General features: G+C 42.4%; 2 protein-coding genes across 3 annotated transcripts; one reads left to right on the forward strand and one right to left on the reverse strand.

The window, feature by feature from the left end:
* Positions 1 to 3248: 3248 nt before the first annotated feature.
* Positions 3249 to 19231, forward strand: ogdhb (oxoglutarate dehydrogenase b). Of its 2 annotated transcripts, XM_071535878.1 has the most exons (24): positions 3249 to 3363; positions 3844 to 4261; positions 6993 to 7181; positions 7913 to 8012; positions 9130 to 9174; positions 11392 to 11507; positions 11612 to 11766; positions 11929 to 12075; positions 12324 to 12414; positions 12581 to 12760; positions 12854 to 12982; positions 13547 to 13726; positions 14340 to 14492; positions 15835 to 15937; positions 16093 to 16221; positions 16348 to 16498; positions 16614 to 16741; positions 16905 to 17083; positions 17794 to 17865; positions 17961 to 18086; positions 18234 to 18306; positions 18456 to 18619; positions 18764 to 18918; positions 19015 to 19231. In XM_071535878.1, exons 2-24 carry the CDS (start codon positions 4028 to 4030, stop codon positions 19133 to 19135), a joined length of 3120 nt encoding a protein of 1039 aa, XP_071391979.1. In that variant the 5' UTR covers positions 3249 to 3363; positions 3844 to 4027; the 3' UTR covers positions 19136 to 19231. The 2 variants fall into 2 exon arrangements, with proteins under 2 accessions (XP_071391979.1, XP_071391978.1); XM_071535877.1 differs by lacking the exons at positions 7913 to 8012; positions 9130 to 9174 and adding an exon at positions 7516 to 7609.
* Positions 19232 to 20511: 1280 nt separating this feature from the next.
* pargl (poly (ADP-ribose) glycohydrolase, like) lies at positions 20512 to 26068 on the reverse strand. Its single transcript, XM_071535879.1, has 16 exons — positions 25922 to 26068; positions 24571 to 24914; positions 24352 to 24471; positions 23290 to 23382; positions 23092 to 23163; positions 22874 to 22960; positions 22624 to 22784; positions 22450 to 22529; positions 22285 to 22357; positions 22121 to 22196; positions 21887 to 22034; positions 21713 to 21800; positions 21525 to 21630; positions 21288 to 21384; positions 21063 to 21191; positions 20512 to 20936 (listed from the first exon to the last, which is right to left on the reverse strand). Exons 2-16 carry the CDS (start codon positions 24910 to 24912, stop codon positions 20833 to 20835), a joined length of 1776 nt encoding a protein of 591 aa, XP_071391980.1. The 5' UTR covers positions 24913 to 24914; positions 25922 to 26068; the 3' UTR covers positions 20512 to 20832.
* Between the last annotated feature and the right edge of the window lie 1518 nt (positions 26069 to 27586).

Consider the following 27586-nt stretch of genomic DNA (forward strand, 5'->3'; position numbering starts at 1 on the left):
GTTATCGTTACTTACTCCTCGTGTTATTATGGCTGCAGTCTGTTGTCGTTCTGTTTGAAACTGTACAGTATATTTAATGGTTCATTTTAAACTCTCTTTCTTTCTTTTCTTCTTCTTCTTCTTTTTTTTTTAACATGAGCATGACTGTATTAATATTACCAGTGGCTGTTTTTCTGCACGACTCTAAGGCTGCCTGTGTGAAATGAACATACAGTACCACGTGTCTCACAGAGAGCACCCGTGGGTGTATTTGATTAACCGGTTCTGTTTGTTTTCCCAACTGAGCTTTTTCTCTCTGAAGTGTAGTTGACCCCCCCTCCCCCCAACCCCCTCTGAGCTCCTCTGTGAGACCCCCCCCCACGCACTTGCAATGAAAATCATGCAGCATGCTATAAGATATTAATGTTGTTCTTACTTGATTCTCTGTGTATGAAGCATCGCAAGTACTTACTTAAGAAATGACGATATCATGTTTAAAACTATAGTAACACGCCGTTATGTAAAACTCCAGTCTCATCGTGGTGACTTAACTACAATATACTGTAGATGGTATTTTAATTGCATGATATTCAGAGTTAATACGTTGGTGAGTTGGGTGTTACTGTGTGTTTTGTTGGTTTCTCTCTTTTTTTTTGACTGACTGCTGGTGAATTATAAACTGCTGTCTATTTTCTGAGCTTTGTAAGTGCATAAACTATTTTTTTGTTAAGATGATAATGTAAGATATGAGGATATGGGTGAGGATGAAGGTTGTAGCGTGACTTTTTAAGAGCATTGGGCTTGGATCCTGGTCAGACATGAAGTGACTCTTAACAGTATCAAAGGCAAAGCAGAAGATCCTAGAACTCATAACTTAGTAATAAGAATAAAACCTTATCTGAGCGATGAAAATAATACAACTCAAGGGCGGCTCTCAGGTTGGATTATCTGCAACCTTTCAAAATGCAACTTTTTACAAAGAAGAGATTCAAAGGGGCTAGGGATTTAAAAAGGTGGCGTAATTGTGCCACCTGTGGAATACACCAAACTCTCCTCAAGAGGGTGCCAGCATCTCACAACACACAACCAAGGCAGATCATAAAGAGTGTGTGGACAGTCCGAGTAGAACCAGAACAGCTGCTGATATTATGCTGCTTATATTTGAGTCCCACACAAAAAACTCTCCAGCGCTGACTTCCACAGGAGCAGATATGAACATTATTGACACAGTGTGCGCACAGTACAGCCGGTGATGGGGAAGGGTGGGCCCCCCGGGGTCTGATAAGCAGAGAGCAAGAAGACAGAGGCTGGGAGAAAGATAACAACAAACTAACGCAGACTGTCTTGGGACTGAGAGAGGAATTGTCTTTCCAGGCCTTCACATACATCAGTGAGTTCTAACTGATCACTGCTACTCACAACACCGACAGGATAAAATCATGCAATAGTGTGAATGACTTGGTATGGCATAAGAGTGAGTGTATTTTTATCAGACAGACACTATGCAGGTTGAGTGTGGTATATTTTTCTTACCATTGCCACTCTGTTGCTCCTATACGGCATAATAAACCCGAATAGTATCCTTAGAGTAGTGGGATTATCAACCTGGTCACTTGGAGTCAATGTCCCCATGGTCCGATAATTATGTGGCAGTTGTGTAGAGTTTAGGAAAACAAATCCAAGGCTACTGGTAACCTCCACCTTAAGTGCTTTAGCTGAGCCTCATGATTCTCTTTCTCAGTTCAGCTGAATGAATAGGAGAGGAATGATGATTGAACAACGGTAATGTGAAAGTTATGTAAAACATTTCTTTTTTCTGTTTTCTTTTTTTTTTAATTATTATTATGATGATGATGATGATGATGATTCCTCCAGTGTGCATTCCCAGTCCTATGAATAATGAAATGTGATCAGATGTTATCAGTGTGTGAACCAATAAACTTACAATGCAGAGAGCACCCGAGCGCTCCTATCTCTTATCTGTACCTGTGGCCAAAGAACAAAGTGTGTGTGTGTTTGTGTGTGTGTGTGTGTGTGTAAACGTGTGCATGTGCTTCTGTGTTTGAGTGACAGCACACATGTCATTTCATTTATATACCCATCTGCCTCTATCTCTTAACTAGGGACAAAGTTTAACCTGACTCTGCAGCCACAACCCAACCAGTGGGTAGAGAATCACCAAGAACTGTGCCATAAAACAGTATTACCAAAATACCATTTCAGTCAAGAGAGCAACAATTCATATCCAGCTGCTGATAAAAAAAAATGAAATTGTAGGTTGCAGTAAGGACATTTTTCTACCTCCCACTGTGCAAAAGATAGTTTTGAGGGTCACCAGATGGAAATTAAACTCAGTCTTTGGGTCTCAGTCTTTTATGTTGTTTTATGTGGAGATCCCAATGCCTAGTAAAGGACTTGACTCTAGTGATGTCAACAAGTCTACATGGGAAGTCCATAAACTCTGTGTAAGTCTTGGTCTTTACATAATCAATGCCAGGACAAAGGTTGACTAGATATTTACAGCTCTGTCCTAGCTAGTAGTTTCATGAATTATGCTATTATACCAAAACATATAAATGCACCATATAAAACCACAACTATACTCAGATCACAGCCAGTACTTTACCCAAAGAGACTCAAGGAGGAATGTTCAGACAGACAGATAAGAGAATGGCAGTAAATGATAAGCAATGTGATTCACATCTCTGTACTGTATTTTGTCATGAAAACATTCATTTAGAGCTGAATAGAACTGAACTGTATTTAATTCTAGATTTAGGAATGACCAGAAAGTCATCAGAAAGTTCAGTTCAAGTCAGTTCAAGTCAGTTCAATTCAATTCAATTCAATTCAATTCAATTCAATTCAATTCAATTCAATTCAATTCAATTCAATTCAATTCAATTCAGTTCAATTCAATTCAATTTAATTCAATATGTTTTACTGGTATGATAGAACAGAAGCCTAGTGTAAGTTGTCAAAGCAAAAAGGCAGAGGAAACATTATCAACATGAGGACGAGAAGTAATTAAACATCAATCAATAAATACCAGTGTTATGTTATCAGCAATAATATAATGAACAAACAATCAATCAAACTGTTCCACTGAGTTAATCATTACTACAGCATACACATGTTTCTGATGCAACAGCCAACAGCACAGCCGGCTGAAATTGAGGTTTGCGTGCTGACGTCACGGCCGGCGTGACGCAGATCAGCACCAGGGTGATTAGACAGTGCCCGGCAGTCCACAGATCAACCGGCACCACCTATGCGCCGCCAGACCATCCTGCTCGGGACAGGACAGGGTGCGTTTTTGTCCTCGACAACTACAGCAGAAGCGGTTGAAAAAGCTCGCCAAGCGCCAACAAGTCTGCGGGAAAGGTAACGTGCTTAACCGAGCTATATAATCCTGGTGTTAGCCTACTTTTGGCTAGCTATTACTGTTTAGCATGGAGAGAAGAGAGAGAGAGATTTGAATTCACTGTCGGAGCGCTACATGACTCACGCGCGTCACTTCTGCAGGCAAAACAGCACTTTGTATAGTTTTGCCATTCACAGTCACATTTACCCTATTTGTATGTGCTTTTGCTGGGCACATACAGTATGTGGGGGTGTGGGGGTAACATTGCGTACCCAAATTTTATGGTTATGAGACCTTTCCAAGAGCCACAGTCTCCAGTGGTGGTCTATATTTAGGATGTAGCCTACAGAACTGTACTCAGGTTTATCATCTGATCTGGCCAGCTTGGGCACTAAGATAAAGTTACTGCACTGAACAGTTCAGCATTAAGATTTGTACGCATTTAATCGCACTGATGGAGCAGAGTGTGTCTGATTGTCTTTGTGTTTACATTTGTACAGACTTAGTGTCAGGAGGCCGGTGAGGAGGAGCAGAGGTGGAGGAGCAGGCTTCACCGGACCAGGCAGACAGGAGGAGCAAGAGGAGCAGCAGCTGTTGAGGAGCCCGCAGGGTCTCCTTGTCCCGGGACATTACTGCTGCCTTCTTCTTCCCGGAGTGGAGAGGAAGAGGAGCTGACCTGCAGCCATGCACCGATTAAGGACTACGGTTGCGAGGCTACGGCCTATCACGGCCGCACAGACTGCCAAGAGCCTCTCACAGCCCCGACCCATGGCGGTTGACGGGGCCCTAAGGACGTTTCAGCCCATGAGACGCCTGAATGCATCTGTGGCCGCTGAGCCCTTTCTGAACGGGACCAGCTCTAACTATGTGGAGGAGATGTACTATGCATGGCTGGAGAACCCCAGGAATGTGCACAAGGTAATTGTGTGTGTGTGTGTATGTGTGTATGTGATATTTGCTTGATTTATGTTTTGAGAGCCAATGTGAGACACTCTGCTTCAGTTTGCCCTCAGGCCACACAAACACACATACCTGCAGTGCTATCCCACAGTCCACCCAATCCTGACCCTCACATGGCTGTGTTGTTGCACTGAATGTGTTTCATTGTGTCCTGACTGGTCCGTCTCCTTCTTCATGACGGCTTGTAAAGACGAGTTCTCAACAGTAGTCGATGCCTGTTCAAAAATCAGTAGGGTAAGGGTTACACAAATAGGCACAATCAATACTGTGTGTGTGTGCATGTGTGTGTGTGAGTGTGTGTGGATAGAAGAGCCCCTGAGCAGCAGAAAAGCAGCAGAGCGAAAAGTAAATGACAGGCTGCAGGGCAGGGAACAGAGGGAAAGGAATGGCTGGTATTGTAGGTGTTAGGTCAGCGTTGAGGAAGCTACTTTGAAATTCGAGTTTCACAAGCTGTCTCTTACTTCACACTGGAAGAAGCTGAACTACAGTTGAGCTTCCCTTAAGAGAAATATAGTTTTTTAAGCAAATCATGAAGAAAAGCTAAGACTGTGACCATGTTTTCTGGTTATTTAGTATTTCTAAGGTGAAAAAATGCTTCTTATTATATTTATATTGCCTTGATATGATTGGCCAAGGAAAGGTTGAGCTCAAAGATGATGTTAAGATGTTTGGCAGATTCTTTTGGTGCTAACTGTGCAGCAGTTGAGATTAACTGAAAGGGTTGATTCTTCTTTTGCTGCTTAGTTTTATATGCACTGAACTACTACTACTACTGCTACTACTACTACAACTACTACTAGTGCTGCTACTACTACTACTGCTACTACTACTGCTGCTACTACTACTACTGTTACTACTACTACTACTGCTACTACTATTACTACTACTACTACTATCACTACTACTACGACTACTACTACTGCCACTACTGCTACTATCACTACTATTACTATTGCTACTACTACTACTACTACTACTACTACTACTACTACTGCTACTACTACTATTACTGCTGTAATAATAACAATATTTGATAGCACAAAGTTACTGTAAAGGGAACTAAACAGATATTCATCCACAATAAGCTACAGTAAGGACATGATTTGCATTACTGACGCCATTAATGCCCGTAGCCAAATTTGGGACAACTAAAATAAAGGCATCAATAACTTTCTCCAAGTCAGAAATTAATATTTTGTTCTAGTTCTCAAATGGTAGAAACAACACTGAATAACTATTTGGAATTCAGTCTCATAATTTAGACCAGAATCAAAACACTTCTAAATTACTAGAAAGCCTGATATTAAATACCAGGTTGCCAAGACTATCTAGAATTTAAAACTTTTCTTTTTTGAGGGCTAAGTAGAACAACCTCAGATTTATTGTCATTAAGCTGATCAAACTATTAGATCATTAAGCTGATTAACCTGGCACCCTTGGGCATAATCACAAACTTGCTGAATAGAGGCAGTTGATTGAATTACTTCATCTTCTAATTAGCCTTTTTTTTTTAAATTGGATATAATAAATATATATTCAGTGTTTATGTATCATTTTCTGAAGTTTATGATCTAATGTTTCAATTTCATACCCAAGACCATAATTCACTAGTTTTCAATGGCGGGCCACCATCTTTGACCTGGCCAGCTTAGGGTTTTACTCTATTAATAATAATATTAATTGTTATTGTTATTATTTTTAATACATTACTTCTGACTGGAAGTATATACAGTATATTCATAAACACACCATCTTGCAGGTCCCTCACTTCACTTGCATCAACATTTTGGTCCGACTGTCCGTAGCCACATCCCTCCACAGCCTCACACATCATTAAATAACCATTATTTTTACCACTAACATTGGAGTGTAAACTGTGTGGGATGCTTTGAATGAACTGAGAGACAATCTACTCCGCCCACAGGAGGTTAATATGAGGGGAGGACTATGGAAATATGTAGAGAGCTGGAGAACCTCGCTCTCCCTCACTCTCTCTTTCTCTCTGACCATCTCTTTTCTCTCTCTAATAGCAGGCTCCCTCCAGCCGTTGTCTGTTGGTAATGAGCCGCATTATTGTGCGGCCAGGTGTTAATGTCCTGTGTGCTGTTGTGCTGCAAGCCTTCAGTCTTACAGTGCCCTACTCAAACCTACATTATGTCACACACTGCCTGTAAGCCCCTATCCCTCTGCAGAGGCGGATGTGAAGTAGGCCACGGGCTTGTGTTTCCTCTATACTGTAACAGCATTGATCTTTAAAGCCTCTTACGGCAATAAGCCAATTACTTTTCTCTCTGGTTAGAAAGGTAGATGCAAGGTCAAACCCTAAGGCATGTGTGTGACTGCGTTCATGCGTGCGTGTTTGTTGTTGATCTGGTGTGACCCAATGTTGCTTTGACAAGGGTGTGGTGACCAAAAAAGCAGGATACCATGTGTTTGCTTACATAAACGTTATTACCATGGTTGTGAAATACAGTGTGTTAATCAAACCCAGGATTTAGTCTATTAAATCAAACCCTGCTTCTGTGTCAGTTCTTATTGCTCCTTGTGGGAAAACGCCTTCTTAAAATGGCTTGTTAACAAAAAGGATTACACATTATACCACTTGAAAAACCAAATGTCATTGAGTTGTCTCCTCCTTTCATCCTCTCTGCTCTCCCATGTCCTCTCTCTCTCTCTTTTCCCCCGGCAGTCCTGGGACATTTTTTTCCGTAACGCTAACGCCGGGGCTCCCCCGGGTGCAGCCTACCAGAGCCCTCCACCCCTGGGTGGGACCGCTCAGGGACTCGCCAATGCCCGGGCCCTGGTGGGGGCTCAGCCCAATGTGGAGAAGCTGGTGGAGGATCATCTCGCAGTACAGTCACTCATACGGGCATACCAGGTACATTACACACATGCTGTTACAGTCATAAAAACTCTCTCTCTGTCTCTCTCTCTCCCTCTCTCTCTCTCACTCTCTCTCTCTCTCTGTCACTCTCTCTCAATCAGAAACAAGTCATATCAGAGGGGTTGCAGTGTGAGCACATCACATGACATTGATTTTCAGGCGACACCTCCGCTATCACTTAGGCTCTTTTGACCTGTTTGTGTATATAGCAAGACACCAATCTGTAGACATGTGTTGAGAAAGACTGAACTGAGCATCTACACACAAACACACACACAAACACGCACACAAAACCACACACACTGAGCTGTATTGCCCTGTGCCCTAGGTACGAGGGCATCACATAGCGAAGTTGGACCCCCTGGACATCAGCTGTGTAGACTTTGATGATGCCCCATGTACCATTGGTTTCCAGAATGTTGGTGAGAAATATTAACCTGCTTACATGTTCATTCATGTTTTTTCTCTCTGTCCCTGTCCTTCCTCCTTCCTGTCATTCTTTGTTTTTGGCACCTTTTTGTCCTTATACACTTGTCCTCTTTGGTTTATTCCACTCTACTCTGGTATGCTGGTTTTATTTTTTGCTCCTTGATTTTTATTACTTACATATTTGACACACCCACTCATCCCCCACATGCTTGAGTGCTTTCCCCCTCCGCCATTCATCTCCCGCCACTTCTTGTTTACTCCCAACTGGCCCATCCTTGCCCCTCCTTGGAATCTAGATCCGGGGTCACCACGTGGCTCAGCTGGACCCACTGGGCATCATGGCTGCCGACCTGGAGCCCACGCCTTCAGATCTCATCACTTCCCACGATAAACTGGGTGAGGAGAGGGGAGGAGCAGGAAAGGAGGGGACAGGAGGGCTAGAAGAGAGGGATTGGATATAAACCATCCAAAATACTCTCATTCCATCTTTAACAACCCTTATCTTATCACCTTCATCTTCTGCTCCGGGTTGCCAACTACTCCGGCTTGCCACTCTCTAATTTTCAACATTTTCTATACTATTTGGGCTGTGGCATGTGTTGCACAGTATTTTCTCTAACTGACTATGTGTTATGTGTATACTATAGTTCTTATCAGTACATATAACAACTCATTGTTCTTTGTTCATCCATACATATGGCGAAACAAGATAAGGTGATATGCGTTATGGTTGTTAGCTTCTTAAGTGATGCAGATGTGGAGATGGAGAGATACAGTCATGATGCACACTTCCAAGTGTTGTCAGAAAGCACATTGCATTCTGCAGGTGATTTATTTGTGCCACATAAGAACAACTTATCTCTGTTGCAATTTGATGTGATAACACACCGCCTACTGTCCCTTTAAAAATGAAGCACTTGCGGAAATAGTCCAGGACATTTTTTTCAGATAAGGCTCACGGTTATGGCCTATTGTGTTAACTCTGTGTAGTCAGACCAGGTTTGTAGCATTCATTCATAGTGTTCTGTTCTGGAAATATGTAGTGCATTGCTTATTCAGTCCCCTCTTCCTCCACTGTGTTAACTAGCCATAGACAGTAAATGCACTGAAGGCCCCACTGTTCTCATCGCAGTTTTGTTATAATGGTGCAAGGCTTAGAACAAATAGGAAGGTGTGTGTGTCTGTGTGCATGTGTTTGGTGTATGCAGTGGTGTGTTATGCACTCTCTGTGCGTGGAGAACACTGTCATTGTGCGGCAAATGAAAAGGTTGGGCCTCTGAGTTCAAAGCCAGGTGATTGTCACAACCTGTTGTGTTGTAGGATGTTTCCACAGTTAATAGTGGTATTGTTAGGTTTCACCGAGTTCTGCTTTGTCCCGGCAGTGTTGAGGTTCACAGAGAGGTCTAACAAAAGGTCGGTGCATACCGTATGGAGTCAGAATTGCCCTCAGAGAATATGTGAGAAGCTCTACGATGCTTAACCTGTGTGTGTTTGTGTCTCTCCATGCCTCCAGAGTTCTCTGATTATAAAGAGCGTCTATGTAATCTGGCTGCCGGAGGTAGGACAAGACCCTCACACCTCTGCTCCTAGTGATAAACTACTGTATACCTCTTCTCCCTTTACTCTCTTAGTGGGAACTGACCCAAGGCCTATTTCAAGTAGTGTACTGTACATTCATATGAATAGCTCTGTCTGGGCCACTCAGTACAGAATGTACAGAAGCACAGTGCTTGGGAGTAGGCTGCGGGTCAATCTGTGGTGTCAGTGGTGAAGTTTGAAATCAGTTTCCCATGGTGTATCATTAGCCTGTCAACTAATACTTGTGATGGCAGGGTTATCTTTAGTGTCCTCTGTATTGGTACTCTTTTTTTTTTCTTGAGAAGAATGTTGGCACTGACACAATGACACAAAGAGAAGAAGGGATGAACCTGCAGGATAGTGCACCCCGGAGGTGTGTGTGTGTGTGTGTTGGCTCCTCCTAACCTTTGTCCAGGAGTCAATGGGGTCAGATAGGACTTATCCAGGCTTATCTCGGCCCGGTTCATTAAAACGTTACCTTGATTAGATTGGAGGCGGACTACTTGATTACTGTGCCGGATTCTGCCTCTACTTTGAACCATCAACAACAAAACAAGTGTGTGTGTTTATGCGAGGGGTGGAAAGTCTAAAGATCTCTTATGTAACGCAAAGAGCTGACTCTGGCATTTTTGATTTAAAAGCCCTGTCCCTAGCACAGCACCCTGCACCACTTTAGGTGACATTAATGTACAAACACAAGATATAGATACAACCCCATACTCCCCCTGCCAAGGCTGCAGGTCCCATATTGTCTTGTCCCTGTTCGGTGAGATCAGGACATCCTGTGTTTTGAACAAACACAGGCTCTCCTATGCCTCAGGCTCCCCCTCCTCAGAGTATACATTTAACCACATAACCAGCAAAGTGACCCAACTATCCTGTGTGTTTGAGTTCAGTGTGTGTGTGCTTTCAGCTGCTGTTTGCACTGCTTCAGAAGGAGATCAGCTGTTTCTCACTGTGTTGTCTAGCATACTGTGGGGTTTACCACAAGGGGAAATCCACTCAATTTAGGAATTCCTATATGGTATAGCTCTGGTGTTAGCATAGTCCAGTTAATATTTGTCAACATAAACTTTCAATGCCAGAAACTAGAATGCCAAGACTGAAACCTGTGATGTCGGCAAGATGAAAAATCTAGAGCTGGTCCATAAACAGTGAAGGAGATAATAATCTTGTTCACTGACTGACTTTTTTGAGTTTTTTAGTTCCATCTGAACTTTATTCTTTAGTGTATAATGGTGCTGAAAAAGAAAATGCACCTTGTTTCCAGACAGTGTGGCTCTCAAAGTCTCCCTCACCGTCTTTTCCAATGCATTCTCTGTGGAGCAGCTCCAGATTTTACAGGTTTGATGTCAAAGGTTCAGCTTTCAGTTCTCACATTTTTGGCTTTGTGAGAGAGTTGCCCATGTTCACAAATATGAACTGGACACATACCACATACCATCATAATAGCATATATGTGACCTTGTAATAATACTAAATAGTTACAACATGCTTTACAAAATAAACCGTGAACAATAAATAATAAAGAAAAACAATACAATATAGATTATAAGAGTAAATGCACAGAATAGAAGAGTGGAGACTGTAGTTCAAGTAAAAGCAAGCCGAAAGCCATTTTTAAAAGTGTTTTAAAGGAGGACACAAAGTTGGCTTGCCTGATCTTGTCGACCAGATCACCTCAGAGCCTCAGAGTGATGGAGAAAGCAAAAATCACCTTTCGTCTTCAGCCTAGACTGTGGAATGACAGCCATAAGGGGTTAAAAGATAGAGATGGAGATAGAGATAGAGATAGAGATAGACCTCGATGCTAGTCCAAAATGTTCCTTAAAAGTTATCAATACAATTAGTTAAATGGTGGTAATATGCTGTCTCTGTTCATGTCAGGAGTCTTGCTGCGGCATTTTGGAGAAACTATAATCTGCATATAATAGTCAACACGTGACAAAATAAAAGCACGGGTCACAGTTTCCAGGTAATCTTGAATTCAGTGGAGTTTCCCTTTAAGGCAGTTTGACCTTAAGATCTGACCTGCCCTTTCTTGGTAATGGTTATATTCTCTCTCTCAACCTTATGGTCACTTGTTTTTCTGTTCCACTTTCTGTCCCCCAACGCCCACCCCCGCCCCCGCCTCGACCTGGTTTGCCCACCTCCACTTCTTCGGCTGCTTCTCCCCGTGTCACTGTGGTTACAACAGGTTTCTACGGACTGGATGAATCCGACTTGGACAAGGTGTTTCGGCTCCCCACCACCACCTTTATCGGCGGCAACGAGAGCGCTTTGCCGCTCAGAGAGATTATACGCCGCCTTGAGGTAAAATAGACTTGCCTAGTCATTTGGTTAATAGCGTACAAACTCCACATTCCTATAGGCTGAATAGGACATACTGCACCTAAGATGTCACATGTCTCTTCTAGATGGCGTACTGCCAGCATATTGGAGTAGAGTTTATGTTCATTAATGACTTGGAGCAATGCCAGTGGATCAGACAGAAGTTCGAGAGACCAGGGGTTATGCAGTTCAGTCTGGAAGAGAAGAGGACCCTGTTGGCTAGAATGATCCGATCCACCAGGTCTGACGTTTTTTCTCGACATTCCTAAACACACCTCACTAATTAGCTGGAAGGCATGCCGAGCATTTGGAGGGGGAGGTCTGTCTCTGAGGGGAGATTTGACTGAGCCACAGTATGAAGCAGCACCACCCACACCTGTCTAAGATTTCCCCCTGTTTACAGGTTCGAGGAGTTCCTCCAGAGGAAGTGGTCATCAGAGAAGCGTTTCGGCCTGGAGGGTTGCGAATCGCTAATCCCCGCCCTCAAGGCCATCATTGACAAGTCCAGTGAGAGCGGAGTGGAGAGTGTCATCATGGGAATGCCGCACAGGTACACATGATTGACATGTTTTTGCACTGTGCTGTGCATATGAAACCGCCCTATGCATTTACCTCACAACATGGCAGCGTTACCTCATGTTGCTGGGCAAGCATATCACCCAGAAATACTGTGAACTCATTATCCTCTGCATAAGTCTACTGATACCTTTCATTACTCTGCCCTCCTGTCAGATTACTGCACAGTGTTACGGCTGAATGTTCCTCACTGATGTCTTTCTGTCTCTTGTGTCTCCTCAGAGGCAGATTGAATGTGCTCGCTAATGTGATCCGCAAGGAGCTGGAGCAAATCTTTTGCCAATTTGACTCTAAGCTGGAGGCTGCAGATGAGGTTTGATCATTCATTACAGAGTCCAGTGAAAGTTTTGATCAAAGCGGTTTCTGCACAATTAATGAAACTTGTCATGGATAATCCAAGCTAAACAGTTCACGTTAGCTCAGCCCTGAATATGTTAGCTTTACTTGTCAATAACTGTGTCTTTATTTTCCGCTCTTAGGGTTCTGGGGATGTGAAGTATCACTTGGGCATGTACCACAGAAGGATAAACCGGGTCACTGATAGGAACATCACGCTGTCACTCATGGCTAACCCCTCCCACCTGGAAGCAGTGGACCCAGTGGTGCAGGGAAAGACCAAGGCTGAGCAGTTCTACTGTGGAGACACTGAGGGCAAGAGGGTACATTTGTTGATATATGAAAGTATACAAAAGTATGTGGACAAAGCTTTTGTGTTTGTGTTCATAACATACGTATAACCTATGACTTCCCAGGTGATGTCTATTCTGCTCCATGGCGATGCTGCATTTGCAGGCCAGGGTATTGTCTACGAGACGTTCCACCTGTCTGACCTGCCCTCCTACACCACCCACGGCACCATACATGTGGTCGTCAACAACCAGGTACGCACACACTTAGGCCCAGTTTCAGAGTTGGTGCACATAAGTCATGCAACTATGTCCCTCAGCTCAGCCAAGACAAAAAGTACGCGAGAATATTTAAAGGGGAGAATATTTAAATGACCTCTCTTTCGCACCAGCCCACTGGGTTGCCAGGTTTCTGATATTAGTATGTTTTTGTAGGTTGGTGCTCTCATCTGGCCACTCACATTCTAGGCCTGAAGAGAAACTGAAAAGTCTAGGCCTGAAGAGAAACATAGCATAGATCAAATAGGCCTAAAAGCTGTGCCACATATTTAATTACATGATATGCTTTTATTAGTTAGCAAATTATATGGATTTGCATCATTGCATTATTTGTTCATTAGGTCTTTAATTGGCTAATCTGTGTTTTTATTTAATTTCAATATCAAGTGCTATAATTTGGAAATTGCTAAGACATTGGCCATATTGAATCCAGTATCAGTTGGGCTAAATAAAATGAAGCTGTTGTTTTTATAGTGGGTATAGTTTGACCTCCAGGTTTCCATTTCATTGCCTATTCTGCCCAAACTCCCATCCACACAGATTGGCTTCACCACAGACCCCCGGATGGCACGTTCGTCTCCTTACCCCACAGATGTAGCTCGGGTGGTCAACGCTCCCATCTTCCACGTCAACGCAGACGACCCAGAGGCTGTGATGTATGTGTGCAAGGTAGCGGCGGAGTGGAGGAACACCTTCCATAAAGATGTGGTGGTAGACCTGGTAAGTATGTAGGAGACACTGACTGTGAGTGTTTTCAGAACTACGTGCGTTATGCAGAGGGTTCCTCCTGATCATGAAATATCAGGATTATCAAGTAATTCATTGATTCTCTGTTGAAGTCATGGGATGTCAAGACATTTTACAAATTGGTCATTGGACGTAAATTATACTGTTTGTTTCACAAACATTCATTGCATTAGATGGCTGTAATCAGCTGCTTTTTCATTCAGTGGCAATATAAGAGATCAGGACCTGAGTTAAATCAAAGAGTTTAAAATGGACATTATACAACGAATGGGTGAATTTAGCTGACACTCTTATCTAGAGCGACTTATAATGACTACATCAGTAGAACAAGCTTCAATTCCTAGATCATTACAGGTGACCAATACAAAGGAGGTCAAAGGTCAGAGGCATAGTGCCTGGTCAATAGATATAAGTATTGTCGTGACCCTAGAATGTTTGTGGACGATAGAGAAGAGGTAGAAAAAGGAATAAGAGCTTGTGAAAGCTGTATGAAGGATCTTTGTACTTCAAGATATATACTGGTCATGAGTTTGTGTCAACAAGAGAAATGTGTTTTCACAAAAGTTGTGTAAACTTTGTCTCTCAGGTGTGCTACAGGCGTAATGGCCATAATGAGATGGATGAACCTATGTTCACCCAGCCACTGATGTACAAGCAGATCAAGAAGCAGAAAGGAGTTCTGAAGAAGTATGCTGACAAAGTCATTGCTGAGGGACTCGTCACTAGACAGGAGTTTGAGGTAAAGTATTTTCAACCAACGAGGTAGCTGAAAATGGCATGGTTTCAATTTCAAGAAATATGAGAGACTGAATATTTATTTACCAAATGTAAACAAACGCCTATGTCTCATTTGCCTTGTGTCCTTTCTGAATTTGAAGATGTGTGATTCAACACCCAGGTAAAATTATTCTGCTTAAGCTGAGGAAAACTGCTTCACTGCTTCACTGTTACTGAGCTTGAAGATGAAAGGTGGTTACGGGACTTGGCTTTTCTGTGTGGTGTAACAGAGCATGTCAACACCCTGGATGTTAAACTGCAAGGACAGAAATGGATGATCACAAATAGTATGATACGATGAAAGCTGTCCAGACAGAACTGTTTGTGGGAGAGCTACATGCAAAAGGAAAACTTCAGTAGTAGGAGCAAGACTTAAGCATGATATTTGATGACCTTGAGATAGACTCAGATATTGAGTTTTCAAATTTTTGTAAATGTAGTTGCAGTTGTTGAAAAGCATTCCAGTATATTCGAGATAGAAATCAATGAATTACAGTACAATGAAGGCAAGTTTGAATCCCGTAGGACAGGCAAGTTTGGCCCTTTCATCCAAGACACAACACCACCGCTCTGCCCTTAGGCCAACCATGTGCTGAGTACATTGGGAAGCACCTAATTGTTTAGCACATGTTCTCCATGATAGAGATGAACAAACCATCCAACAGGTTCCACCTGACAAACATCTTCTGTCCATTTTGAAAGTGCCCACAGCTCAGCATCCCTATAGGATTAATGCATTTACATCAAAGAAACGGTGTCAGGTGTCTGGTGGGGGCAAACAGGTCAGAGAACAAGCTGTACAGGCCTGTGGCTAAGTAATATGCAACAATTACTTTGTCATATTTAGGACTGTGAAATAGCGTATATGTTAGTTATATGGGACCTGTTGAAACTTGGCCAAGAAATGTATTATCTTACTTAATGATTTGTTATTTTTGTGGCTAAATGCCACATATACACACTTAAGTGTCACTTTTTGACCTGTGAGGCAGGCTATGTATCACTTAGCTATATAGTACATGTAAAAAGTTAAACATTATATGGAACATTTAACAGGGCCAGAGACCATTTGCTTGCTTTGTTCAATTAAAAGATATATGAATCATTTTTCATCCCTCAACTTCATTTTACATTCTCAGTGTGGCCCTCATTGAGATTGAGTTTAAAAAACCTGAATTAATAGAACAAGTGAGAGCAGCAACAACGCTTATGTACTTAAAAATGTCTGTGAGTCATCCACTGGCACCCATATTCTCTTCCACTTTATTCTTTTTACATCCTCAACTCACATTGCTCTCTTTCAGGAGGAGGTAGCTGAGTACGACAAAATCTGTGAAGAGGCTTATGCTCGCTCCAAAGATGAGAAGATCCTTCACATCAAGCACTGGCTAGACTCACCCTGGCCTGGTGAGTGCTTTTTGTGTTCATTGTGTATATGTATGTGTATTTGTGTGTGTGTGTATGTGATGAAATGTTTATCGGAGTACATGTAGACACACGATTGATATTTCTTTATGCATGTATGCATGGGTATTTCTTTGTGTGTGTGTGTGTGTGTGCAGATTTTTTCACACTGGACGGCCAGCCAAAGAGCATGAGCTGCCCTTCTACCGGCATCAGTGAAGAGGACCTCAGCCATATTGGAAACATTGCCTCCACTGTCCCTGTGGAAGACTTCACTATACATGGAGGTATTCTCTACCATCTCTCCTCTCCCTCTCCTCTCCCTCTTTTTATATCTTCGCAGCACAAGCAGTACAGTACGTGAATGCTCTCTTAACGTACTCTTTTTGTTTCTGCCTGTGCACATTTATTAGGCCTGAGTCGTATCCTTAAGGGCCGTGCAAATATGGTGAGCCAGCGAGTGTGCGACTGGGCCCTTGGGGAGTACATGGCCTTCGGCTCTCTGCTCAAAGAAGGGATCCATGTCCGCCTCAGTGGACAGGATGTGGAGAGAGGCACTTTCAGGTACATGCATCATTGTGAATAGCAGATCCACTTTTGCTAAGTAGTTCTGTCATCTCATCCATTCTTACCCCTTTCCTCTTCCTTTTTTTCCTCTTTTCTCCGCGTGGCTTCATAGCCACCGACACCATGTTCTTCATGACCAGAATGTTGATAAGAGGATCTGCATCCCGATGAACCACATCGCCCCCGACCAAGCTCCTTATACTGTCTGCAACAGCTCTCTTTCTGAATATGGAGTACTGGGTGAGTAAAGCACACACACACAAATTGTACCCTCTCCTCTAATGCTCAAATGCTACTTTTGAACCATACAGATATTACAGTATAGCTTTACATAAAGTATATTTAGTCACCCATCACTTAACACCCTCTATTTTGCACCTGTTTCTTCTTGTTCTATGTGCAGGTTTCGAGTTAGGCTTTGCCATGACTAGTCCCAATGCGCTGGTCCTGTGGGAGGCCCAGTTTGGGGACTTCCATAACACGGCCCAGTGCATCATCGACCAGTTCATCAGCCCAGGTCAGGCCAAGTGGGTCAGACAGAATGGCATAGTCCTGCTGCTTCCCCATGGCATGGAGGGAATGGTAGGAACTAAACTGCTTTATCTGCTGCTCTCTGTACTTCTCTCTCTCTCTCTCTCTCTCTCTCTCTCTCTCTCTCTCTCTCTCTCTCACACAATCTGAGTTTAAGGTTAAATGTGCAATATTTCTGCTTTACTGAAGCATAATATGACTTGTAAATATCAGCAGAGGTTCCCGAATGGTAGTGAGTGAAACAAAGGGAACAGCCACATCTTAAAATATAATTTGAGACTTGTTGCTAATCGATAGGGTGTTCTGGTAAATTCGGCATGTATACAATCCTCCAAATAGCTCGCATTCTAACAGACCGGCCCATTTATGTGCCATGGAAGTAGTGTTACGTTTGTTGTTGTTGATTCTGAAACAGTCCAACCTGCCCTGCCATGCCGAGAGTATGGAAGGTAGAGTGTTGTTGCAGTGACAACACTGAACAATAGAGGCCAGCATTGGACCAGAAATTACACATAGACCCTTTAAGTTTTGTGATGCTGTAAGACATCAACTGTTTCAGAGTTTCAGAACATTTTGAGCAGGTTTCCCGGACATGGAACCAGTCCAGTCCGTGTTTAAATTCTTCTCACTCGAGGTTAAAAAAAAAATCAAGTTTGTCAATTGTTGACATTGACAGGCAAGTTAACATGTGCAGCCTATACAAGACATGGCATACTCTGTTTATTGCTCTGATGGTTTTCTACTCATCCTCCCTCCCTCAGGGTCCAGAGCACTCCTCAGCCCGACCAGAGAGGTTTCTGCAGATGTGCAACGATGACCCCGATGTTTTCCCTGTGAGTTTGAGTTTCAGAAACAGTGTGTGTGTGTGTCACTGTGTCTGCGTATGCTGTTAACACACCATTAACTGTCAACACCGCTTTTTTGGTAGAAACTGTCCGAGGACTTTGCAGTGCAGCAGCTGTACGACTGTAACTGGATCGTCGTCAACTGCTCCACCCCTGCGAACTTCTTCCACGTGCTCCGCAGACAGATACAGCAGCCCTTCAGGAAGCCTGTGAGTGACACACATATGTGCCGCAACACACTCAACGCACATTCACGGAAAGATAATACAGTATGGCTTACATCGCATCGTGTAGCTCACATTGCTGACCGCCTTTTTTTGCTCTGTGCTCTGTCTCTCTCTCCTCTTTCACTCCAGCTGATAATATTCACTCCCAAGTCTCTGTTGCGCCACCCTGAGGCCAAGTCCAGCTTTGACGACATGGTGTCAGGTGAGCAGTGAATAAGAGGGGAAAAAGGCAGAAAAACATAGCAGGAGATTAAGGATGAGAGATATAGCATACTGTAGCCTGGTTCTATGTTATTTCCTAGTGTTGCGATGTAAGAGTATGCATATGTGTGTGTTTCTTGTCCCTCCCAGGCACACACTTCAAGCGTATAATCCCAGACGACGGGCCTGCATGTGCCAGCCCAGAGAAGGTGAAGAGAGTGATCTTCTGCACCGGCAAGGTCTACTACGAACTGACCCGAGAACGCAAGACCAGAGGCATGGAGGACGCTGTAGCTATCATTCGCATTGAACAGGTGATAACAGACAATTCATTAGATTTAGACATAATTCAGTGTTGAGCCTCCTGAAGGTGTTGTTGGCCTGATAGTTACATCAGAACCTAATGTGCATTGCAGTTTTTTAAAAATTCAAAATATTTGGTTTTTCCCTCTCCTCAGCTCTCGCCGTTCCCCTTCGATCTGGTGAAAATAGAGACGGACCGCTATCTCAACGCTGATCTGGTGTGGTGTCAGGAGGAGCACAAGAACCAGGGTTACTACGATTACGTCAAGCCTCGCATCCGGACCACCATCGACCGCACCCGCCCCGTTTGGTAAGCTCTTTGTTTTGACTTGACGGTGCATAGGAAGACACCTCAAAAAGGGATTTCAGGCAGTAACTTTACTTGTGTGTGTGTGTGTGTGTGTAGGTATGCCGGTCGCGAGCCGGCAGCAGCTCCAGCTACAGGGAACAAGCAAACTCACCTCCTGGAGCTGCAGCGTTTCCTGGATACTGCGTTCAATCTGGAAGCATTCTCAGGAAAACAGTAACAGCTATTCGACATCTACTTCCACGCTCCCACAGATTTAGTGCTGTCTGTGAAGCCCAAGATCCTGCCCCTCAGCCTGGGCAGTTCCCCAAGACTGTCCTCACACTTTACCTACACCATTTTTTTCCCTCCATATTTATATACGAGACCTTTTTACAGTGTAAACCTCAAGCACACGGACTTACTGGCTCTCTTCTGGCACTGTTACCATAGTGTCCACAGTGATGGACATGATGAGGAATAGGACACAATGTAATTAATACTATATTGAATGTATGAATATATACAGAATGAATTTGTAGGAGAAAAGGCTATAGTTTACCTTTTAAACAGGCGTATTCATTATATTGCTGAATGAAACCCATTTTCCCTTTATTTTTGTAATGCTCGTTAATGACAAAAATAATTGCAATCTACTCCACTCTGCACACCCAGAATCCTACTGAAATGTGCAATCTCCTTTCAAAAATGATTTGAATCCTTCTACTGATCTCTGGCAGATTGTGTAAAATGGAAAAGGTTTTTGGCAGAGCATGTGGTGGCAGTGGGCAACCAGCAAAAATTGAAAATGATGGCACAAATATTTAAATTGGATTTGTAATATGGATGTCTAGCAATGCTTCACAACCACAATGTGGCTAATGAGAGCATGAGACCTGGCAACACTGCAATTCATTATTTTAGATTTGGGGAAAACGAAATGGAAATTGTTGATGATCAATTTCAATGTTTAGGCCTAGTCAAGTTGCGATTTTCATCATTATTCAGCTGAAATAATTCTAATTAAATTGAGAATAATAAGGCTATTTTTAAGCACCTTTACTATCTGTTTGAGATATATAACATTTTGTAAAGTAAAACTTTTTTGAAAGGACTCATGCCTGCCTTCTGTCTTAAGTTTATTTCAGTTGAAAAGCCTGTTTGTAAAGAACAGCTCATACAATTCTGCACTTTTATCTGAGCAGAACAGCCACCTTACTATGGGGTTTTGATGTGTTCAGACTTTGAAAACACCTATATTAAACAATATGCCAAATACTCGTCCCTACTTATTCAGCCACTGTATTTCGTTCCTGCTACTAATTCCATTTTCCATCTATTCTGCATCCCTTCTTCCATTTCTCCATTTTTTATCTCCTTCATGGCTCACTCATCTTCCTGTCCCATCATTGTAAACTTCTCCACATGTGCCAAATGTAAGCAGTCAGGAGATTACTTGAAAGTACTCTTTTAATTTTATGAAATCATGCCAGCTACGGTAGTGACTTATGTAAAGACATGATGAAATTCCTCAGCTCCTCATAAGTGAAGGATTTATTTATTTTCGTATAGTGTTGTATGTTATTTTATTGTTTTCAACAAATAAAGATTATAGTTCCATGTTGTTGGAGTTAGATTTTTTTTTTTCCAGCAATTGCAACTCCTGTACTTGAAGCTTTTACAACAACATCTTGCAGTTCTCCAATAAATTGGTTGAGAAAGTTCATTTTAATGAACACAGTAACAATCATTATAAATCAGCACTGTAGTGTAACTCATATGTATCTTCTATTTCCATTTGAGCTGACCACAAAATATACATTATCAGTAAAAAATGAGAAAAGAAAAGATGATTAATAAACAATTTCTTCATTTCCGGTCATTCCTGTGAGTTTTTCAGTGCCAATAAAGCATGAAGACATGGAAGTTAATGTGTCCTCACAGGAGACTCTTGGGAAGGTTGCTCCTGATGAACTGGAACAGCTCCACATCAGCAGTCTGCTTAATAGCACAGTAGTCCTCCAGAAGTCCATACAGGTTCCCTGTGAGGAGAAGAGCGACGCGGTCAGGAGGACGAAAGACATTTAAGAACAAACCCAAGAGCTTGAGAAACATCTGTGAAATTTTAACTCCAGTCAACATGGGATGTGAGTCTTGGGAATACTCACCAACTGTAATCCCCTGTGCAGCCAAGAGACAATACATCTGCTGCAGGCATTCCTTAAACATCTCATCCTCAAAGGTAAAGAAGGCCATTCCCTTCTTGGCCACTGCTGCTGCCATCAGTTGGATCACAGCTGAGATGCACAGAACGGAAATGGAAGTGTGACGTTGCGATGAATCAATTCATGGGTGATCCGACATTGAAAACCACTTGTTAGAATAAAGCATACCTTTGAGTTGTGGGTCTCCGTTGAAGGCTCCACAGCCCCACTTGCCTGTGGCGATGTCTGGGTCACTCTGCCCATATGCCTTGAACCCACAGAATGCCTTCAAGGAGATAGAGGATAGTGGTTGATGTATAAATATTATGTATAAGTATCATAGGACAGATTTCCAGCAAGAGTTCCATGTGTCCAACTTCTAGCTATCTGCACTTCCAATGGAGGAAAAGAGTAAACCATACACACCTTGTTGAGTTCCCGTGTAACTTGTAGCATACTGTACTGTTCCCTTCTGTGTCTGTAGCGGAGAGCGTCGATGGCTAAGATCTGCCTGTGCAGCCTGCCACACTCCCTGTAGACAGCCAATCAAATCTTTGAGAAAACTAAACAGACTAAATAATCAAGAATATATATGTATGTATGTGTGGTCATACCTTTTGGCACGTGTAAGGCGGTCGTCATGAGGCCCCGCCCACTCAAAGCTGTCACTGAAGCCAGAGTAGCAGCTGAACTGCTGAGAGCCTGCAAGGGAGGAAGAAGATTCACGCTGTAGTCGGAAAGCCAGAAAACATTCCGCAAAACAGGCAAACACATTCACACACAAACACCTTTTATGATCAGACACTCGTTGTCCCCTAGCTTCTCGGTGAAGAGGCGGGACACGATCAGCTCTGGGTTCATCAGGAACAGGATCTCCTCCTGCACCAGCCCGGAGCTCAGTACACCTCCGCCTATCAGATTGCAGGCGAAATCCACCTGCACGCACACGCAAACCATAAGCATAAAAACCACGACAAAAATCGGGAACATCCTCACTTTAAAACGGATGAATCAGCGCTCACCTGTAGCATGCCTGTCCCTTCAGTCTCTATGCGGCCATCTGAGGTGACGTGGAGTTTAGGCATCGTCTCCTCACAGCTACCACACAAACCCCCAAAAAACCAGAAAGAAGTTAGACTGGTTTAGACCCGCAAGCGAGATACTGCGGATTTGACGTGTGAAATACCTCCTCCACTTGGGTGTGTCCGTGTCCTTGAGGCAGTGCCTTTCAAAGGTGACCAGTCCACGAGGCTTACTGTCTGCCAAGACAACAACAGCAACAACAGTCAGGGATTTCCACTGAGGCATCCCGCAAACAGGAGGGAGGAGAGGTTCATCATCAATAACTTACTGTCATCGGTAACCGTTTTGAAGTAATGCATGATGGCCCTCAGCTTCTCTTTCTTCCGCACTGACCACTGCCCAAACAGACTGTATGCAAAAAAAATGAGAGTTAAGAGTTACAATGGACAGTATTTAGTGGTTGCAATCAAATATGTAACGCTGTACTAAATGAACGCCTGACCTGTTGAAGTTAATGGTGGGGTAGCTGTGGTACTCTGCATTGGGAGCAGAGGTGTTGCGGTGAGGGAAAGTGCAGTAGAATGCATTGGCGAGCAGACAGGATATCTGCACCTGCGACAGAGTGATGGATGCAGTTCGTCCCCTTTGGAGCAACGGGATAGCCTGCAAACGGGGACACACACACGCCGTCGTCACCGTTGTCGTCAGTGACAGTAGAGTCTAGCTGAACGTCAGCGGGTTCAGGTTCCTACCTTCTTCACGTGTTCATGGAGTCTCGAGGCCAGTGCGGCGATCTTAGGCAACAGCGCGGGGGAGTAATTCTCTGCTTCGGGGATGCACTGGAAAGGATTAGAATTAGGACCAATCGTTCATTGTCATTGGAGAACATATATACTGTATATACACTCTGCCACACAAGTGATGATTACAATTCTTACAATTCTTTTCGCCTGAGCACATGGCAGCTGACCTTAACAAATGAAGAGAGGGCATCAAAGGACCATTGACCTTTATACTTTGGGTTATATTCCATTATAGCTTCCTAGAGAGAGAGAGAGACAGAGAGAGAGAGTTTGAAAGAGAGAGGAAACATTTCACGCAAAAAGTAGCCAATAGATCGGTGAAACAAATGGTGTGTGAGGCAGATTGTCCACTGCTGCCCATGTACCTCCACATTGTCCACCATCACTGTTTTCTTCTTGGCCAGACGCTCCAGCGCCTTGGAAATCACCTCCCACCTCTTCACCTGGGAGGTGTGTATCTAGAGGCAGGAGACATGATTGTATTCAGTGCAGCATGTATTTGAAATGTGTATTTAGCTACGTTTGTGTGTTATTTACTCTCTGTAGATGTGAAAAAGAGCATGTCATTTGTAGCAAGCTTAACTCTAAGGCATTTTTCTATTTTAAAAACATTAAAAGACTTTCTAGCTGAGAGGACTTTTTAATAAGAAAAAAGCATCTTCTACACTATTTATCCACGTAAGATTTTGTGAACAGCTCACTGCTATAATACACAGGTGGATTAAACTATTAACTCTGTGTATTTTGATGTAGAGCTGCAACGATTAATCGATTAGTTGTCAACTATTAGATTAATCGCCAACTATTTTGATAATCGATTAATCGGTCTGAGTAATTTTTTAAGAAAAATAAGTCAAAATTCTCTGATTCCAGCTTCTTAAATGTGAATATTTTCTGGTTTCTTTACTCCTCTATGACAGTAAACTGAATATCTTTTGGGTTGTGGACAAAACATTTGACATTTTATAGACCAAACAACTAATCGATTAATCGAGAAAATAATCGACACATTAATCAACAATGAAGATAATCGTTAGTTGCAGCCCTATTTTGATGCACAAAAATATCCTATTAATATTTGGGGTACTCGAGTCTTTAAATGTCAGAAGTGAAAATGGCATGCTCAACTTCAAACACTTGAACCTAACAGGGTGCCAGGTTCAGAAAGATGCAATTTAATAAGGAAAAACCACTCAGTCAGTCAGTTCAACAAGAGACTGAAGAGGACGAAACCCTGTAAAACAAGGCTTTGAACAATGGAACAGCAAGTTCCATCTGACAAAGATACTCTGCATTGGAATTAAGACATAACTTTGCTTAAGGTCTAACTGCCATAGAAAAGTTAAGTGTGTGTGTGTGTGTGTGTCTGCTTGTCTGTCAATCAGTCAATCCATTGCTCAGCCAGAGACCGCTTGCCTCAAACCCACCTTTAGTATGGTCTTGTTCATCCAACTTGATGGGGAACATGGCAGTTTCACAAAGTTACTGTGCCACATATCTCTCCCTTGCTGGGCCTGAACTCCTCCTCCACTGTTAAAAAGACCCACCTAGGAAAAGAACAAGCACATTTGACAACAATCGCAAGTTTCCATTGCGGTTTCCATTGTGAGAGTCGAGGGTCAGAGTAGAAGAGGACAGGGTCTTACATCTACGAGGACTGTGTGGGTCTCGCCGAAGGACAAGCGCTCCGGCGTGACGCGGCTCGGGGGAAGCCGCCTCAGATCCTCCAGCAGACAGCAGGAATCCGTGGCCTCCTCCCTCTGCTTCCACACCCGTTCATCCCTCTTCTCCTCTCTACCTCTCTCAACCCCGGCACAGGGAGGTTTGGAGGAGCAGGGACTGGCCTGATCCGCTTTGTCGGTGGCGTCACACTTTGCTTCAGGACCTTGTTTGTGTTTTTCCTCCTGTCCCGACCTGTCTGTGACGTCAGGCTGCAAGATCTTCTGCATCTGCGAACTGTCGTTGTGCTTGTCGCACCGCTTGGCCATCTCTAAGGGTATCAGGGTCAGGACGTCAGGATCACCGAATGGGAAGCGTGTTATTTTGTGATGGGACACTTTTATTTTGACCCACACATTACAGATTCTGAGTAATACAGACTTTTGAGGAGCAGAATGAACAATAATTAGTATTTGATTTCTTGGCTCATCTTACACATCATGGCTTGAGAATGATATTCTCAAGCCAATAATATATGGCCAATGTCATCAAATCTTGCCATCAAGCAAAAAAAATAATTCTCAAAACAGAGTATGCAATGGTCATTTTGTAATATTTAGACTATCTAAATAGAAAGGTGACCTCTACACTGTCCAATTTAGTCAGAAAATGTCATGGTTTTACAGTATGGCTGTATGTCCGTGATTTTTCTTAAATAGCTTAGGCCTAAATGTTAGTGTGTTGTGAAAGTACAGGTCTGTAGGAGTGTTTTGACATAGAACTTGTGCAGTAGCAATTTAGTCTGTGTTCTGTAGGCCTATTCTAGACATTTAAATATAGGCTAGGCAGCTTTTATAGTTAAAAAATGCACATATTATACAATAATTTTTCTTATTATTATGACAGCAAATATTAATCTGGGTGCTCACTTATTGGATGTGACGATCAAATACAGATTAATTGGTATAAAACATAATTTCTGCACGTTAAAAATATTGCGCTTTTATTTTGAAGGCTGAACGCCCAAACCGGAAGTCTTATTTCTGGTTATTCTGGCTAGCGGAACACAAGCCCACGCCTCCGCAACAAGTACTGCTTTTCTGTATTAGCCTAACAAACTAAAAGAAAAAAAGAAAAATGCAAATCGCTGTCTTCTGTGTGGTTTCCACCTAAATGCAAAAAGCAAAAGGCGGGAGAATTGCTATTTATTGCACTGAAATGAGTAAAACAATTCATACGAAGGTACACGCATTGCCTAATCATCCACCACCGATGTGCCCTGTCATTGCGCAGGAAATAAAACGAATACAAATAGAGATTGTTGTGTAAGATACTCACTTTTCACCAGACAGCACGCCAAATATGTTCAACTTTAATGTAATCCTTGAATTACAAGGTCCATCGATGAAAAGCGCGTCGGACTGACAACACTAGTCAGGAAAACGAGCCTTCAGTCATGAGCTAAAGTTTAGTTTCACATTTAGACTAACGTGAAAGCGAAAGTAGTCTGAAGTGTTGCAGTAAGTGAAACCTAAGGCGTTACAGGCACTTAAATACTTTAATGAATTGTGGTTATTTGCGGTTTTGTTATATATACGTTGTTTTTTTTTAATCATATATTAAATAAGAACTTGAGCGTCCCAATGCCAATTAACAAACCACATTGGTTGTTTATCGTTTAATACAGCATGCAGTTGTGTAAATTAATTTTTATTTCGGAATAATGTAACTCTGGTCAGTTTGCTGTTAGTGATTGACTGCTTTTGAGGGGACTGACTCAGTCAACAATATTCAGACAGCTATGACAACCATAGCAGATACATACAAAAACTGATTCTGGGACAAAAAATAAATAGTCAAAAGTAGTAAGTCATACAATCAAATAATTTGTGATCAAGTTTATCATTTTATGACACTATACCTGTGTGTAATGGTGTGTTTTCAGGAATACACTTTTTCAAACGTGTAGGCTACAGCTGCAGGGTATACTGTACGATATAGTATATGGAGCTTAATTTCTATCAAATGTTTTGTACCTGAATGCTCTAGGGTTCAACTCAATGCTGGTGTGGAAGTGTCCTTAATTTAAATTGTCTACACAGTAAAGAAATAAAACTGCAAAGGGGATCATTATTGTTCCAGCAACTATTGCATGTAGCATGTAGTCAGACAAAAGATATATTTTTGAACACAGGATGGCAGTAGTGAACAAGTTACAACTAGTTTCCACAAAGACACCAACATAAGTCAATAATGTGTATTATTATTTAGTATTTAGTATATATTATTGTTTATTATTGTTATTATCATCAGTGGTGGTGGTGGTAGTAGTAGTAGAAGGCTAATGAAAGTAGTTGCAGTAGATGAAGTAGTATTGTTTTGCTATTGTTATACATCCAGGATTTAATATAGCTACAAAAGCAGATACAAAATTAAGAGAGAATGTCTGAAAGGGGCCAAACACTGAAGGTAAGGGTATCATTTCATTAGAGGGTACTGGTGGAGCCAGCACTATGGAAAACCAATCTAAAAGTTGCTCTTGCATTTGAGGTAGGCCTAATGAAGTTAGAATCATGTTGGAATAGAGTAGAAACTTGAAGGGGAAGCTTTGTAACTTCAATCTGATCTGGTATTTTACAGGTAATCACCGCACTTGGTTTTGGGATAGGATAATGCAATTGCAGCTGAGTTCTATACAAGTTGGAGCCTTTCCAGGCCTTTGTTTAATGCCAAGAAAAGAATACCATAGCTCTAGTCAAGCTGATCCAGATGTTTCGAATGTATAGATGAAGATTCAGCTGAGGAGTCTAGCAGATTTCATCCATACAGCTATGTAGATTTTAGTTTAAAAAAAATATATATATAATAATCATAATAATGACGATAATATTAGTAATAATAATTAAACTGTATTTATATAGCACTTCAAAACAATTAGAAATTGGAGTGTCTCTGATATGTTGGGGGACAGAGTTCCAGAGGGATTGGGCTGCAATGGAAAAG

Source organism: Centroberyx affinis, unplaced genomic scaffold (genome assembly GCF_046629955.1).
Source record: "Centroberyx affinis isolate AG114_WGS23_722 - 3 ecotype Tasmania unplaced genomic scaffold, CSIRO-AGI_Caff_v1 ptg002779l_1, whole genome shotgun sequence".
Taxonomy (NCBI): Eukaryota; Metazoa; Chordata; class Actinopteri; order Beryciformes; family Berycidae; genus Centroberyx; species Centroberyx affinis.

Bases quoted from the DNA above. Each gene is read 5' to 3' on its own strand.
- ogdhb (XM_071535878.1), top strand. From the start codon at position 4,028: ATGCACCGATTAAGGACTACGGTTGCGAGGCTACGGCCTATCACGGCC. The intron at 12,415-12,580 runs GTTTGATCATTC...TTCCGCTCTTAG, and splicing joins AGCTGGAGGCTGCAGATGAG to GGTTCTGGGGATGTGAAGTA. The intron at 18,919-19,014 runs GTAAGCTCTTTG...GTGTGTGTGTAG, and splicing joins GACCGCACCCGCCCCGTTTG to GTATGCCGGTCGCGAGCCGG.
- pargl (XM_071535879.1), bottom strand. From the start codon at position 24,912: ATGGCCAAGCGGTGCGACAAGCACAACGACAGTTCGCAGATGCAGAAG. The intron at 24,472-24,570 runs GTAAGACCCTGT...TTCTTTTCCTAG, and splicing joins CCCACACAGTCCTCGTAGAT to GTGGGTCTTTTTAACAGTGG. The intron at 20,937-21,062 runs GTGAGTATTCCC...TTCTCCTCACAG, and splicing joins TGCACAGGGGATTACAGTTG to GGAACCTGTATGGACTTCTG.